Source organism: Nasonia vitripennis (assembly GCF_009193385.2).
Source record: "Nasonia vitripennis strain AsymCx chromosome 3 unlocalized genomic scaffold, Nvit_psr_1.1 chr3_random0007, whole genome shotgun sequence".
Taxonomy (NCBI): Eukaryota; Metazoa; Arthropoda; class Insecta; order Hymenoptera; family Pteromalidae; genus Nasonia; species Nasonia vitripennis.
Genome location: NW_022279626.1, coordinates 169,372 through 183,650, shown reverse-complemented (window position 1 = coordinate 183,650; position 14,279 = coordinate 169,372). Strand labels below are relative to the sequence as shown.

Genomic DNA, 14,279 nt, shown 5'->3' with positions numbered 1-14,279 from the left:
CTAGACCGCCCAGACGCCTGGAATCAGCGCGCGCGGGCTCTGGCTTCGGCTGCCTCTGCCCGGGCGACCTCGCGCTCGGCTTCTTCGCTGTGTTTGCGCACCGACAGCGTATAGAGTCGGTACGCCTCGCCCTCTAGCCGGCGCGTATGCAGCGCGACTTCTAGCGCCTCCACCAACGTAGCGCGGTGTTGGTTCCACGCCGCTTCGGCTGCCTCTTCGCTTGAAGGCTCCTCCGTTGCCTTCGAGCTAGCCGGCGGCGCTCGCCTCTCCTCGGTGTTGGTTTCTCGGCGGATGGGCTCGCGTTCCAAGCGGGCAGCGATGGGTCGCCCGATTCGCGGCGACGCTGGTTGCGGCGTACGTGGGTGGCGCAGACCCGTCGCGGTGGTTTCGCTCACACCAGCAACCAGCGCAGGTGGTTCTTGGCGGCGTATCGCCAACGCCCTTTCTTCTTCTTTTTCCGTCTCCGGGGCGAGGTACGCCTCGACATAGGGAGGGAAGACGCTCCAGGGGTCTTCTCCCTCGCCTATCTTCCGGATGACAACGTGAGACCGCTCTTCTTCGCGGGTTAATGCGGCCATCACGCGCTCGAAAGCTGCTTGCAGCTCCTCGGGACTCATACCTAAGCATATAAAATTTCTATCTTAGGTCTGCAGCTCTTTGTGCGCGCGTTTTTCACGGTGACGTCGATGGGTTAGTAATCGTCGTTGCATGCCCGCGGTTGCGCGAACCCTTCAGGCGACCAGGCCTCCTCTTCTCGGTGTTGACTTCCACTCTAGCAGTCTCTGGCGTAGGTCTCACACGCCTAGCCGTGTACACATTGGTCGACCATCAGTTGCCCGGGCATGACCACAGACAGTAAATTAGAAGCGCTTAGTGGTAACATCATGACTGTCATTAAAAAACTAGCCCCTTTAAAAAAATTTAAACCCAAAAATAAAAAATCTTCACCGTGCTTCAACGCAGAACTTCAAGACCTTTATGATAAGCGTGATGCGGTCGAACGAAGATTCAAAAGGACCCGTGACTCGAGGTTCTGGTCGGAATTCCAGTCTCTTGCGGCTCAAGCAGAACAACGCACAATCGAGGCGCGAGAGGCTTTTATTCAAGCCAGAATTTCAGAGGCCCTGAACAACAACAAAAACATCTGGATTGAGCTTCGTAATCTTGGACTATTGTCCACAACTAAAGAGGAACTGCACGGTTTCTCCCCAGGCGAGCTCAATGCCCACTTTTCCGGGGTCTCCGTATCAGAATCAGAGAGCGAGGTGAACTTGGATGAGATTGTGGCGACGTCCAGTGAAGCTGGTTTCACTTTCCGTGAAATCACTTTTTCGGACGTGGTCCTGGCCGTTGCACATTTCTCATCACAGGCAAAAGGGGAGGATGGCATTCCTCAGGATGTCATTGCTAAATCCCTTCCGGTCCTGGGCCACCACCTTGCATCTATTTTTAACTCCTCTCTGTCTAGTGGCGTCTTCCCTGGAGCCTGGAAAATAGCCTGTCTAGTGCCCCTCAAGAAAACGGCAATTCCATCAGCCGTTTCAGACTTTCGTCCGATCGCTCTGTTATGTTTTCTTGCCAAGGTTCTAGAGAAGATTGTTCACGACCAGATATCTGAGTACTTAGAGTCGGAGAAGCTTCTTGATACACGTCAGACTGGTTTTCGGCGTTATCACAGCACGCAAACAGCACTACTGAGTCTGACAGATGACATTAGGGCGGGTATTAATAGCAAAAAACAACTGTTTACTATCCTCCTGATGTTTGATTTCAGTAAGGCGTTCGACACGATCTCACTCTCTAAACTTCTTCGAAAGCTAATAGGAGTGGGTTTATCTAGGTCTGTAGTTCTGTGGATCAAGTCATACATTACAGGGCGTAACCATCAAGTGGTTACGAAAACAGTTGGCAATTCTGATTGGCTCACTACCAATCTTGGCGTTCCACAGGACTCGGTTCTGGGTCCTCTTCTCTTTAGTCATTACATCAACGATCTCAGAGACACTTTGGCTTCTTTTAAGGGCCCTAAGAGGGAATTATCGGATAGTGTCGAGCATTTGCTATATGCTGATGACCTTCAAACCTATACGCAGGTGGCGAGGGACGACTTGAGCGGGGGTGTGGACCGTCTGTCGGCTGTGGCGCGTGCAGTGGCGGTATGGGCGTTCGAGAACGCGCTTCGCCTCAATGTCGGGAAGACTAAAGCTATTATTTTTGGGTCGGACAGTAATATTAACAAGGTGCAAAGTCTAAAGCTGCCTGGCATCGAGATCGAGGATGGCGTCTTCGTACCCTTTGCCAACACTGTAACCAACCTAGGTGTTGTAATGGATTCGAAGATGACATGGAAACCGCAGGTGGATGCGATTAGCCGAAAGGTTAATAGAGTCCTTTATAGACTTAGATCCTTTAGATCCTGCATCACTGAGGAACTGCGTAAGCAGCTGGCGGGCGCTCTTGCCACCCCGCACTTGGATTACTGCTCTCTTGTCTACCTTGACGTATCAGGTCAACAAAGCACACGACTTCAACGATTGCAGAACTCATGTGTGAAATACGAATCTGTGATAAATTAATGACAATATGTGATACATATGTATTTTTGACTTGTGCAAAATAAAGGCTAGTCTATCTATCTATCTACCTTTTTTCCCGGACGGCCTCTCTTCTTGGTCGCAGGGTTAGCACAATCACGCGCGTCTTTTCCGCTCGCTTGGGACGGTCGGCAACTTCGCTTGCTTCGGACGCAATATCGCTTTGTTCGCAGAAAGAGTCCCGCTCGCTTTGCGCTGGTACTTCGCTACCACCCGCGTCTGCGCACGCATCCCTCGAAGGTTGAGCGTCGCCATCTTCTTCGCTCTTCTGCGACTCTTCGTCCGTCGCTGACGGATAGAAAGGCTTCAGCTGGTGCAAGATCTACTTGCTCGCCCACCTCATCGACAAGTCGATAAGTATTGGTGCCGCGTATTTCTACTATTTTATACGGCCCAATATATGGTGGAGCTAACTTCACGGAGCGTTGCTCCGCTCCAGAAGACAACACGTGATTTCGTCTCATCACTAAGTCTCCGACTTCGTATGACGCCGGTTTACGCTTGGTGTCATAGTAGCGCTTCTGGCGATCGTGCGCGTCCTGCGTCCTCTGCGACGCTTGCTCGCGCAGCTGGGATAAATCCCACATGCGATTATGCCATGCATCGATCGCACGTCGCTGCAATTCTTCTTCTGCGGCGGCGTTCTGCTCGCGCATCGCTGCAGAAGGCTTCATCGGTTGAGTCCCGTACATCAGGATCGCCGGACTCACACCTATCGAGGAATGGGGCACGGTATTATACCCGAAGGCGACGTCGCTCAATCGCTCGTCCCATGTGTTATGGTTCTTCTCAATGAGCGCGCGCACCATGTTGTTTATGGTGCGATTCACCCTCTCCACTGGGTTCGCCTGGGGGTGATAAGGTGGCGTCAATTCATGTCGCACGCCTTGTTCTCTGAGGTATTGTTCAATGGCCTTATTTTTTAATTCTGTGCCATTGTCCGACAGGACCTCTGGCGCACCGCACCGCAAGAAGACTCGCTCTCGGAGATGCTGTAGGATTGTCTTCGTGCTCGCCCGCTTAATCGGAATGCACTCTATCCAGCGGGTGAACAAGTCTTCGAATATGTGCGACGTTGCAAACGTCGCAGCCGCGTCGATACGAGGAATCTCGTTCGATGCGGCCAAGCTCTGAGTGCGCGGAAGAAACAAGCGAGTTGGATTGTTGTTGTCGGTGCCAGCCTGACCTCGAGTTCGAGGAACGGGCCAGCTAACCGTCCACGTTAGCGCGAGAGTGAGCATCGTTGGCGCGAGAGTGAGCCTCGTCGGCGCGCGCGCTGATTGGTCCTCCGCATGTCGCGAGCCAATCAGCGGGCGCCGATGTGCGACTCGCTATCCGCGCGGACTGCCAGCCAATCAGGCGCGAGGAAGATGCGCGGGCCCGACGAGCGCGAGTGGAGAGTGAGCGCGAGAACGAGCGGAAAATCGGGGAGTTCTCTCACGACTGTCGACGGGGTACGTCGACGTGCGAGAGAGATACGTAGCCTCCTCTGTTAAGAGGAGAATTGAGAGAGTCTCCCGAGGTTGTGCGAGTGTGCGAGAGTGTGAGAGAGTCACAGGTGCAGCGCGTTGGCACGAGCAAGTGCCGACGCCCGGACGAGCCAGCAACCAGCCGCACGAGAGGAAGGAAGCTAGCCAGTCCGCCATCATCGTCCGGAGGACCGGAGCAACCAGCAGCCTTGGCGTGGGAGAGCCGAGGAAGCTAGCCGTCACCAGGTCCACGAGAGTCAGGGAGGCGCCGGCGGGAGCACCGACGGACGTCCACCAGGAAGAGAGCGAGTAAGAAAGTATTAGAGAGAGAGAGAGAGAGAGAGAGAGAGAGAGAGAGAGAGAGAGAGAGAGAGAGAGAGAGAGAGAGAGAGAGAGCAGTGCGAGGAGACGCGTGTGCGTGAGATAGAGACAGCGCGAGAGAAAACCCTATAGCTGCGCGGCTGCAGCAGGTCGGGCTTGCCACAAGCGGGAGGCATAGCCCGCGCGCGCGAAAGAGAGAGAGAGAGAGTCAGCCGTCAGCGGACTGGACCTGGGCCTGTGGCCCGCCGTCTGCTGCACGAGCGTGGCTCGTGTTTGAGCGTCCCAGCGTAAGCCCTGCGTGGCTAAACTGTGGCACTACAGCCACCGTGTTGTAGGGAAGGGCTGGGCGAAATACATGTGCAATAAAACTTAACCATTGTGTGTGATCATTTTCCCCTCTCCCTAGCGTTCTCCCAAACGTTTAGAAAAATTCTAGTGCATGCGAGGCTCTAGGTGTTGCGCACCTGTGTTGGGAGGCACAGCGTCACATATGAGAATATATTTGTTTCCTCGAGCGGTCTTTGGTTTCGGCCCCATTACATCTCCTGCTATGATCTGCCATGGCCGAGTAATCAATCGTTTTCCCATCAGGCCGCTTGGCGAGCGCTGCTCGACTTTGCATTGCTGGCAAACGAAGCATCGTCGAACATACTCAGCGACGTCGGTATACATACCGGGCCAGTAATAGTACATTGCGACGCGCGCAAAAGTTTTCTCACGCCCCTGGTGACCAGCTGGTGGCTCGTCGTGACACTCTCGCAAGATCTCTGCTCGCTTTTCTTTTGGCACGACGATTTTCCATGCCGTATCGTCATTCATAGACGCTCGCAATTTCTCATCCGGGCAAAAGTAGTACAGCTGCCCGCCGTACATCTTATACAGAGGATCTTTCTTCGGATGCAGCTGTATCTCACGGACCTTTTCGCAGTCCCATTCGTCCTGGGTTTCGCTTACCCATCCGACTGTCTCGACTGGTACTGCGTCTTCTTCGTATATACGCGACAATGCGTCTGGTACGGCATTTAGCAGGCCTTTTCTATGCTCCACAGTGTAGACGTGGCCCTGCATTTCTAGTGCCCATCTTGCTAGGCGTCCGGTGGGATTATTCAAGTTGCATAGCCACCGCAAACTACTGTGGTCCGTGACGACCTTACATTGATATCCCTCAATATCAGGTTTGAATTTCCGTATAGCCCAGATGACAGCGAGACATTCTCTCTCCGTGACACTGTAATTTCTCTCGGCTTTCGACATCGTACGACTCGCGAATTCTAAAACCCGCTCTTCTCTGGTGATTACTTGGAAAAGTACCGTGCCGAGCCCGGTGTCACTGGCGTCCGTCTGCAACACGAACTGTGATTCGAAATCTGGGCGATGAAGAATCGGTGCAGACGCTATCAGCGCTTTTACTTGTTGGAAAGCGTCTTGCTATTCCGTCCCCCACTCGTATTTTCTGCCTTTCTTCGTCAGGCGATGGAGCGGTTCAGCGACGGTCGCGAGTTCTTGCAAGAATTTGCGATACCACGACGTCATTCCTAGGAAATGTCTCAGCTGTTTCAGGTTTTTTCAGGCTGTTTCAGGATCTGGCCGAAAACCATCGTGATTAACCAGGACGCCGAGGTACTTCACCTCTTCTCGGCAAAAGACACTTTTGTCCCGGTTGATCATCAATCCAGCCGCGTTCACTCGCTGGAGTACTTTCTCTAAGTACTCGAGATGTTCTTCAAACGTCTCTGTTGCGATGATGATATCATCGAGATTCGAGTACGCGTATGGCTGGAGTTCTGGGCTGATCACTCAGTCGATCATTCGCTGGAAGGTCGCTCCAGTGTAGGCTAAACCAAACGGCATACGCGTGAATTGGAATAAACCTAGCCCAGGAACTGTAAAGGCCGTCAGAGGTCTCGCCTCCGGTTTCAACGGTATTTGATGGTACGCGCTGCTAAGGTCCAACGTCGATATGTACTTTCCCTTTCTGCAGTTTACGAAGAATATCATCCATATTAGGTAAAGGATATGCGTCAGCCTTTGACAGCGCATTAACTTTCCGGAAGTATACCTTGGCTAGTTGCCGGGAGGATCAGGGGTCTGGGGGGTGCTGGTCGGATCTATAGAGACCCCACGTGCAGTGTTCCCACGGCGTGCATACTTGTTAAAGGTTTTGATGCTCTGCTGCTGCCGGCTCGGTGCAGCAGGGACCTCACGGCAATAAAAATCAGTAGGAGGGGGCTCTGAGAGGGAGGTTGTGGTGGCTTCTGGCTACTTCCCATACTACTCTCAGGAAGAGCCCCCACTAAGTGAGGTACAAGATCTTGTTGAACACTGCAGACAGCAAAGCATTCCTCTTATACTGGGATGCGACGCTAATGCTCATCACATAGTTTGGGGCAGTTCGGATACTAACGGCAGGGGTGACGCACTGCTGCAGTATCTGGTAACGACGAGTCTGTGTATTATGAACAGGGGCAGAGAATCTACCTTCTACAATTCGGTTAGAAGTGAGGTGATTGACCTAACTCTGTGTACAGTTGGAATGGAGGGGTGGTTGGGCAGCTGGCGGGTATCTAACGAACCTTCACTGTCCGACCACAGATACATCCAATTCGAATGGAAGGAAAGATGCTTGGAAACAAGGGCCTTTAGGAATCCCAGGAAAACAGACTGGGCGTTCTTTAGGGAAAACCTTAGGAACGAGCTTCAATCCTTCAAACCAAGCTTTGGAACAACGGATGAGCTTGATCACTGAGCATTTGAGCTAGGTGAGATAGTAAACATCTCTTTCCAGAGAAGCCCAGAGGCTATATAAAAACCGCATCAACGCGGTGGAATCAAGGGATGGAGGAACTACTGCGAGGATATCGAGAAATATTCTGACGCGTCCAGACTCCTCCGGATACTCGCGAAAAATCCTGAGGTATGGCTTCAAGCAATCAGTCTGCCTACAGGAAAATACACAACCTCGAAAGAGGAGTGTTTAAAACTACTTCTGGAAGCCAACTTCCCGGGGTTTCGGCTCTCCCATGAGATGAGGCATGAGAGCTCGGGTAGGAATAGGCAGCAGAGGGCGGCATGGGATCTGGCGGCGAAGGTCGTCACACCGGAATAGGTCAAGTGGGTCCTAAGGAACTTTCAACCCTTCAAGGCGCCGGGCATCGACGGAATCTACCTTAGTAAAGCTCTTCAGAGCAAGTGTAGCTTTGGCTCATGTACCTGAAATATGAAAAACGGCCAAGGTTGTGTTTATTCCTAAGACAGGGAAGTCAACTCACACCACCGTCAAGGATTATAGACCTACGACGGACGATTTCCTGATACTGATAAAAGAAAGTGAAATTGGCGCAGCCATGGACGCCATGCAGCTTGCAATAAGGAAAGTGGAGAGATGGTGCTTCTCGACGGGACTTTCGGTTAACCCGGATAAATTCGAAATTATGATCTTCTCCCGCAAGTACAAGTTAGATGCCTACAGAGCGCCCAAACTCTTTGGAGTCGCCCTACAGGTAAAGGACTCAGCTAAGTACCTCGGCATTGTTCTGGATAAAAAGTTAACCTTGGAGAAGCATCTCACGGCCCAGTGCGATAAATTCCTGGTGGCTCTCTGAACATGTCACAGGGCATTTGGCAGTACTTGAGGACGAAGTCCCCGGATTATACTGTGGCTATACAGGGCCGTCCTGGTACCTCGTCTGGCCTACGCCGCGTTGGTCTGGTGGGCAAGGGCGGAGCTGGCGGGTACTAGGGCAGCGCTAGAGAAACTCAGGGGACAGGTGCTAAGGGGGGCGACAGGGGCCTATAGGACCACGCCTACCAAGGCAGTTGGAATCCTTGTGAAGGTGGAACCACTCCATCTTACTATCATTGGGATGGCTGCTAAGGCAGTGCACAGACTCAATGCGTACGGACAATGGACACGAGGCACAGCCGGCTCCCGGGTGGGGTGGGTCTCTTGCCTGAATTTTCCATCAAAACTGATATGATGATTCCGCGCTACTTCTTTGGAAGAAGATACCGAGTCGTGATACCGACAAGAGAATAATGGAAGGCCCGCAGGGACAGTCTACCAGGAACTGGGGACGTCTGGTACACAGATGACTCTAGGGCAGAGACTGGCACTGGTTCAGGGTACTACTGCCAAAGGGATGGAAGGGGAACCTTCTTTTCCCTGGAGCGGTATGCTACGGTCTTCCAGACCGAGATATACGCTATACTGACCTGCGCTCAGAGGAACATTGAATTTGGCGCAAGCGATAGAATTATCACATCAAAGCGGTAATGGGACAGGACACCAATGTCGGCTGGACCAAGTGCATCGCAGGAGGCAGCAGAAATAACTCCCGACTCCTGACACAGATAGTGACCGGGCACATCCGCTTAAGGTACCACGGTCTGAAGATGGGGAAGGAGGCTACGGTTATATGCAGGTGGTGCGAGGGGCGGAAGAAACGCCTACCCATATACTGACTGTTTGCCCAAAATGCGCAGCTCAGAAATCAGTGCTTGGAGGAGCTTTTCCCCACGTATGAAGAGATTAGGGCACTCGACGCGGGAGCCATATTGACCTTCTGGAGAAGGGCAGGCTTACCTGCGTAGGGGATGCCATGACGAAGGGTGGTATAATGGGTTTACAGCCTAAGTGCCAGGGATCTTGGTGGTCCCCCTTCATAATAATAATAATAATAATAATAATAATAATAATAATAATAATCCCCCATTTGTTCACCGCAGGACCGATGGGTCTGTTGTTCTGTCTTCGCGACCCATCGTGGTTGCTACTTTCACTCAGCGCTTGCGTATGCGCGTTCGTCGCATTCGAATTCCTCGCCCCCCCCCCCCCCCAAGCAACTACTGGGGGTTGCGAATAGAGAGGATTCGCCGGGATCCAAGAGTTGGAAGGTCCACCAGCCACCGCGCCCGCGTCTTCGCGGAAGCTGCTGTGATTCATGTTATTGATATACGTATCCTGGAAATTCACATGACCGGCTCTGTGTGAGTTCTGTGGATTACTCTCGCTTGCTGGTCGCTCCACCCTTATACTGAACACTATGTTAGTCGGCCATTGTGACATCATGGCCTCCATTTTGCAAATCAGCGCCCTCATCGTTGCGGTATTCTCAGCTATCGACTGACTTAGCAGGTCATTCTGAGCTACCGAATTTTGCGCTGATACCTCGTGACTCTGGGCGTATTGTGCGCTGCAACGCTTGTCTTTACCGTACACTCGGTTGAGATGTCGATTGCTCGTTGTTGCAGCGCTTTGCTGGGATCTGGTGTCTAATCCGCCAGTCACTGCCGCTGCGCCCATGACTGCGCGTGGTGCAGTAACCTTCACACTGCGGAACTTTCCGTTTTGCAAGACGTATTCGCCTTTGCCTTCGCTCGCCGTTGTCGTCGTTGTCGTGGTTACTGTCGTGACGAGATTCCCTGTCGGTACCTCTATTGTGACGACTCTATTCTGGTCTCGACCTTGCGCCTCCTGCACCGTTAACCTGGCTTAGTCTTCCGGCGTCGACACTAGTCGAACAGTGCCTGTTCACTCTTCTCAGTGACTGGCATTTCTGCGAACGCGTCTCGCATTGTCATCGCGTTTAGCAGTTGTAGATTAGGCCCTGTCGGTTGGCCTAATCCTTGCGCCGGTTGACCGTAGTTCATTTCGATCGCCGGCATCACCACGACTTCGTTGGCCTCGATCTCTTGTTGTAACAGCTTCAGAGGGTGCGGCTGTTTGGCGTCATAATCGCCCGTATAAATCGAACGTGTCGATACTTGTTTAGCCGTTGCGTCGATGAATGACTTCCGCAGTTCTTTCCTCGTCACTCGCGCCATTAATGTCGAGGTGTCCAGGCTCTCTCTAAAATCTGACTCGGTATACTCTCCGAGGAGCCGTAAAAAAAATTTTAATTACGCCAGATAAGCACGGATTACTTCTGACGCCCGCACTCGTAGCACCGCTGTGCTCTCACTTGCAACGCACTCATACACCCGAAAAATAAATCTGAAAAAAAGACAAATATTTTTCGCGGAATTACGCGTATATCTCAATCTGCGAGTTGAGTGTGTTCTCTTCTTGAGAAATCTTGAGGTCTTCTTGGCTGAAAACTGGGTGTATACTGTTCCGCGTCTTTCCGTGGAAGTGACTATATACCTCGCGCCCGTCACGTTCTCGTATAATTGCCTCTATGTAGCACCGCACGCGCTCGCACTATCTCTCTCTCACACACTCGCGCCGCTGCGCACTTCGCTCCACTATAGCGTGCGTGGACTATACTTTGCGGCTACTCGTGTTTGTGTTGCCGCTTTGCTGCCTTTTGTTGTTTAATTTTTAATAATTAAACAACTTACAATTTCACATATACGCTCTGCTTTCACACGAGACGTCACGAAAAAATAATTATGCTACTCTCTATCCTAACGAAAGTGCTTTAAAATTCTCCCGACAACAAATAGAAAATTATTCGTCTCGGACAGCATGCGATACTAGTGTCAGCTTCAAGTTTCGCTGCTCCGAGTCGTTTAATTCTACGTCGTGTGATAATATCGGTAGATATTTGTTCTCGGCCTGGCAACAAAAATCTCCGATTATTATTCACAGACTTCTCGTGTGAATTGCGTTCGAATTATTCGTATACGCCGCACGAATAAATTCGAACGTCGCTCAAATCCGCCTGATTTGAGCGTGACGTAAACACATCGCAAGGTCATGCAGCCAGAATGAAACCCCGCCTACGTAATTCCTCTAGCAACGCCAAATTAAAAAAATTGGTAGAGATTAAAGTTGTAGGATATCGAGGGGACAACCCGATGGTGACCTTGGATTTAACCTTGAACGCGTTTTTCAAGGTCATTTGAAGGTCAACTTTGGATTTTTAAATAGGAACCCCATTCTTTTATTGCGGGAATGGAAAGAGCGGTAAATTTTACGTTCAGAATGGTATGTTCGGTTGCGGCACTGAAGGTCATCGCAAGGTCATGCAGCCAGAATGAAACCCCGCCTACGTAATTCCTCTAGCAACGCCAAATTAAAAAAAAGTGGTAGAGACCAAAGTTGTTGTATAGGGGGGGGGGGGGGAGAATTGTGACCTCGAATTTGAGCCAGTCCTACAAGGTCATTTCAAGGTCAAATTATTTTTTTTCAAACAGCACCCACTTTTTCGACTCCGGATCCTGAAAGCGTGTAAAATGTTGCACTTTAAACGAAGTAGTAAATTTAAAATAGAAGAAAAGATTTTAATCATTTAGCGTACCATCTTTGAGGTCCTCTCTCGCTGTTCAATTCTCTGGATCGTACTTCGAGATGGATGATGATTTCTGTTTGGGAAACGCCTCCGATATAATTGTGCTGCTGCATTATAATTTCTTCGACACTCTCCCAAAATCAATAAAATATCAACAATTTCGCTTCGACTATAGTCCGGCATATTTACTTAGATTATAAATATTACAAAAATAAAAAAAATGACTCAAATAACATATTTTCAATTATTAAATTAGTATTTGAAGTCGATAAATATCTAAATAAATTTAAAAATTCTACTGCATTACTAGAACTTAGACTGTTTTCTGCAAAAAATAATAAATAAAAAACTACTTAAACAATTATTTAATTGCAAATAGTAATTATTAATTTTTTATTATAAAATAATTTATTGATTAGGAAGCTTTTATGAAATAGATAATAAATAAATATTTTGTAATTCCAAAAGTGTTAAAAGTAAATTTTAATAGATAACTTATAAAATAGTTAAAATTGTATTTTAGTAAAAGATTTATTTTAACTTATTAAATTTTATGAAGTGAAATCAAACTTATACATACATTTAAAATATGGGTAATTAATCGGAATATTTAGCTCTTAAACAATATTTTCTAGAATAATCGCTATGACTTGAAATTATATCAAACATTTTTTAATTTTAAGTAAATTGATTCTTCAAGAAATACCTTCATTACGTATTGCAGAATTTTTTTTATACAAGACATTAATACAAAACTTTAATAGAAAATGTATATTCGTATTATTTTTAATATTAAATGAAATGATGTAAAAAGTACAATCTTCATTTGTTAACAATAATAAATATTCTGTTACGTTAGATAAAAATTTTTTTACATTAACATAACTTTAGATGCAATATTTTATATTAATATGTATGTTATTAATTAATTATTATCGTGTTAAATACAATATTTTACAGCTTACATATTGTACAAGTTTAAATAATGAACATACATTTTTTAGTGTTGTTGGTTGTTTATTATTACTTATCTAATAGAAAAGTGCAAAAAATTTAAGTACCTACCAATTTCTGCTGCAAAAATATTTCTAATAGAATTAAAATATTTATACAGTGGAATTATCACTAAATAATTATATTAACTGTTGCCAGTAATTGTATGTATAATCTGTGTGATGACATGGTATGTATTACAAACTTTATAATTCTGCTTATACATATGTATTTTCAACATGCGTGTTTACATGTATGTGTGTATAGCATATGTATACAAACATACGTATGTATGTATATCTATGTATACTTAAAACAATAATAATTTATGAATAAATTAAATGGAAAAACAACCACGTTATTTAAAAAAACATAATGCAATTTATTTCTGATTCAAATAATAAATGTGTGTAAAATAAATATAAAAACTTTTTTACTTTATACTTCGATGTTTTACTTTTTCTTTTTCTGTATCGATGGCTTTTTATTGTAAAATTCTATTCATATTTTGGCATTACGGTTTATCAATTTATGATTTTTTAAAAATAAAACATTTAATATTTTTTTTACGTTTTTATCAAACTTTGACGTTTTTCTACAATACTTCGATGTTTTACTTAATCTTTTTCTGTATCGATGATTGGCTTTTTAATAAAAATTTTCGTTAATATTTTTGGCGGAAGGCCGAGTGTGAGACTCTTTCGACAATTTTCGGAGGCTATTTTTATTTTTGCAAATCGAAAGTTCGGGCGGCAGGTACGGCGCGGGGCCGGGGCGCCTGCTTGAAAATCATTCGTGAGTTAAGCGTCGTAGGGGAAGGTTCGACGGAGTCGCGGTGGCAAGACTGAGCGCGGGACTTATTTTAAAAGGCTTATTTCGGGAGCCATTTTTATTTTTCGCACATCAGGAGTTCGGGTAGGTAGGTGGCGACCACCTAGAGGAGTCATTCGCAAGTTAACCGTCGGAAGGGATCATTCGGGGAATAGCGAGACTTATGTTTGGACGCTAGCGAGGGCTCATTTGCGTCTTGGCCGCTGGACAGAGAACATCTAAGAAGGGATTTCATCTCGGATACAAAGTAAAAGTAAAGTTTGAAAAAAAATAATTTGACCTTGAAATGACCTTGTAGGACTGGCTCAAATTCGAGGTCACAATTCTCCCCCCCCCCTATACAACAACTTTGGTCTCTACCACTTTTTTTTAATTTGGCGTTGCTAGAGGAATTACGTAGGCGGGGTTTCATTCTGGCTGCATGACCTTGCGATGACCTTCAGTGCCGCAACCGAACATACCATTCTGAACGTAAAATTTACCGCTCTTTCCATTCCCGCAATAAAAGAATGGGGTTCCTATTTAAAAATCCAAAGTTGACCTTCAAATGACCTTGAAAAACGCGTTCAAGGTCAAATCCAAGGTCACCATCGGGTTGCCCCTTCGATATCCTACAACTTTGGTCTCTACCATTTTTTCGATTGTGGCTGTCCCTGACGAGTTATGAGCGGTGCCCGTTTAAATTGTGTCACCCTGTATATATATATATATATATATATATATATATATATATATATATATGTGTGTGTGTGTGTGTGTCTATATATATATATATATATATATATATATATATATATATATATATATATGGGACATTCCACGTCAAACGTAACAAAGCT

At 47.4% G+C, this 14,279-nt stretch overlaps 1 protein-coding gene across 1 annotated transcript; it reads right to left on the bottom strand.

The window, feature by feature from the left end:
• Positions 1–2,800: 2,800 nt before the first annotated feature.
• Positions 2,801–5,917, bottom strand: LOC116416730. The gene is made up of 3 exons (XM_031925992.1): positions 5,842–5,917; positions 5,104–5,751; positions 2,801–3,630 (listed from the first exon to the last, which is right to left on the bottom strand). The coding sequence occupies exons 1-3, from the start codon at positions 5,915–5,917 to the stop codon at positions 2,801–2,803; spliced, it is 1,554 nt and encodes a 517-aa protein (XP_031781852.1).
• Positions 5,918–14,279: the final 8,362 nt, after the last annotated feature.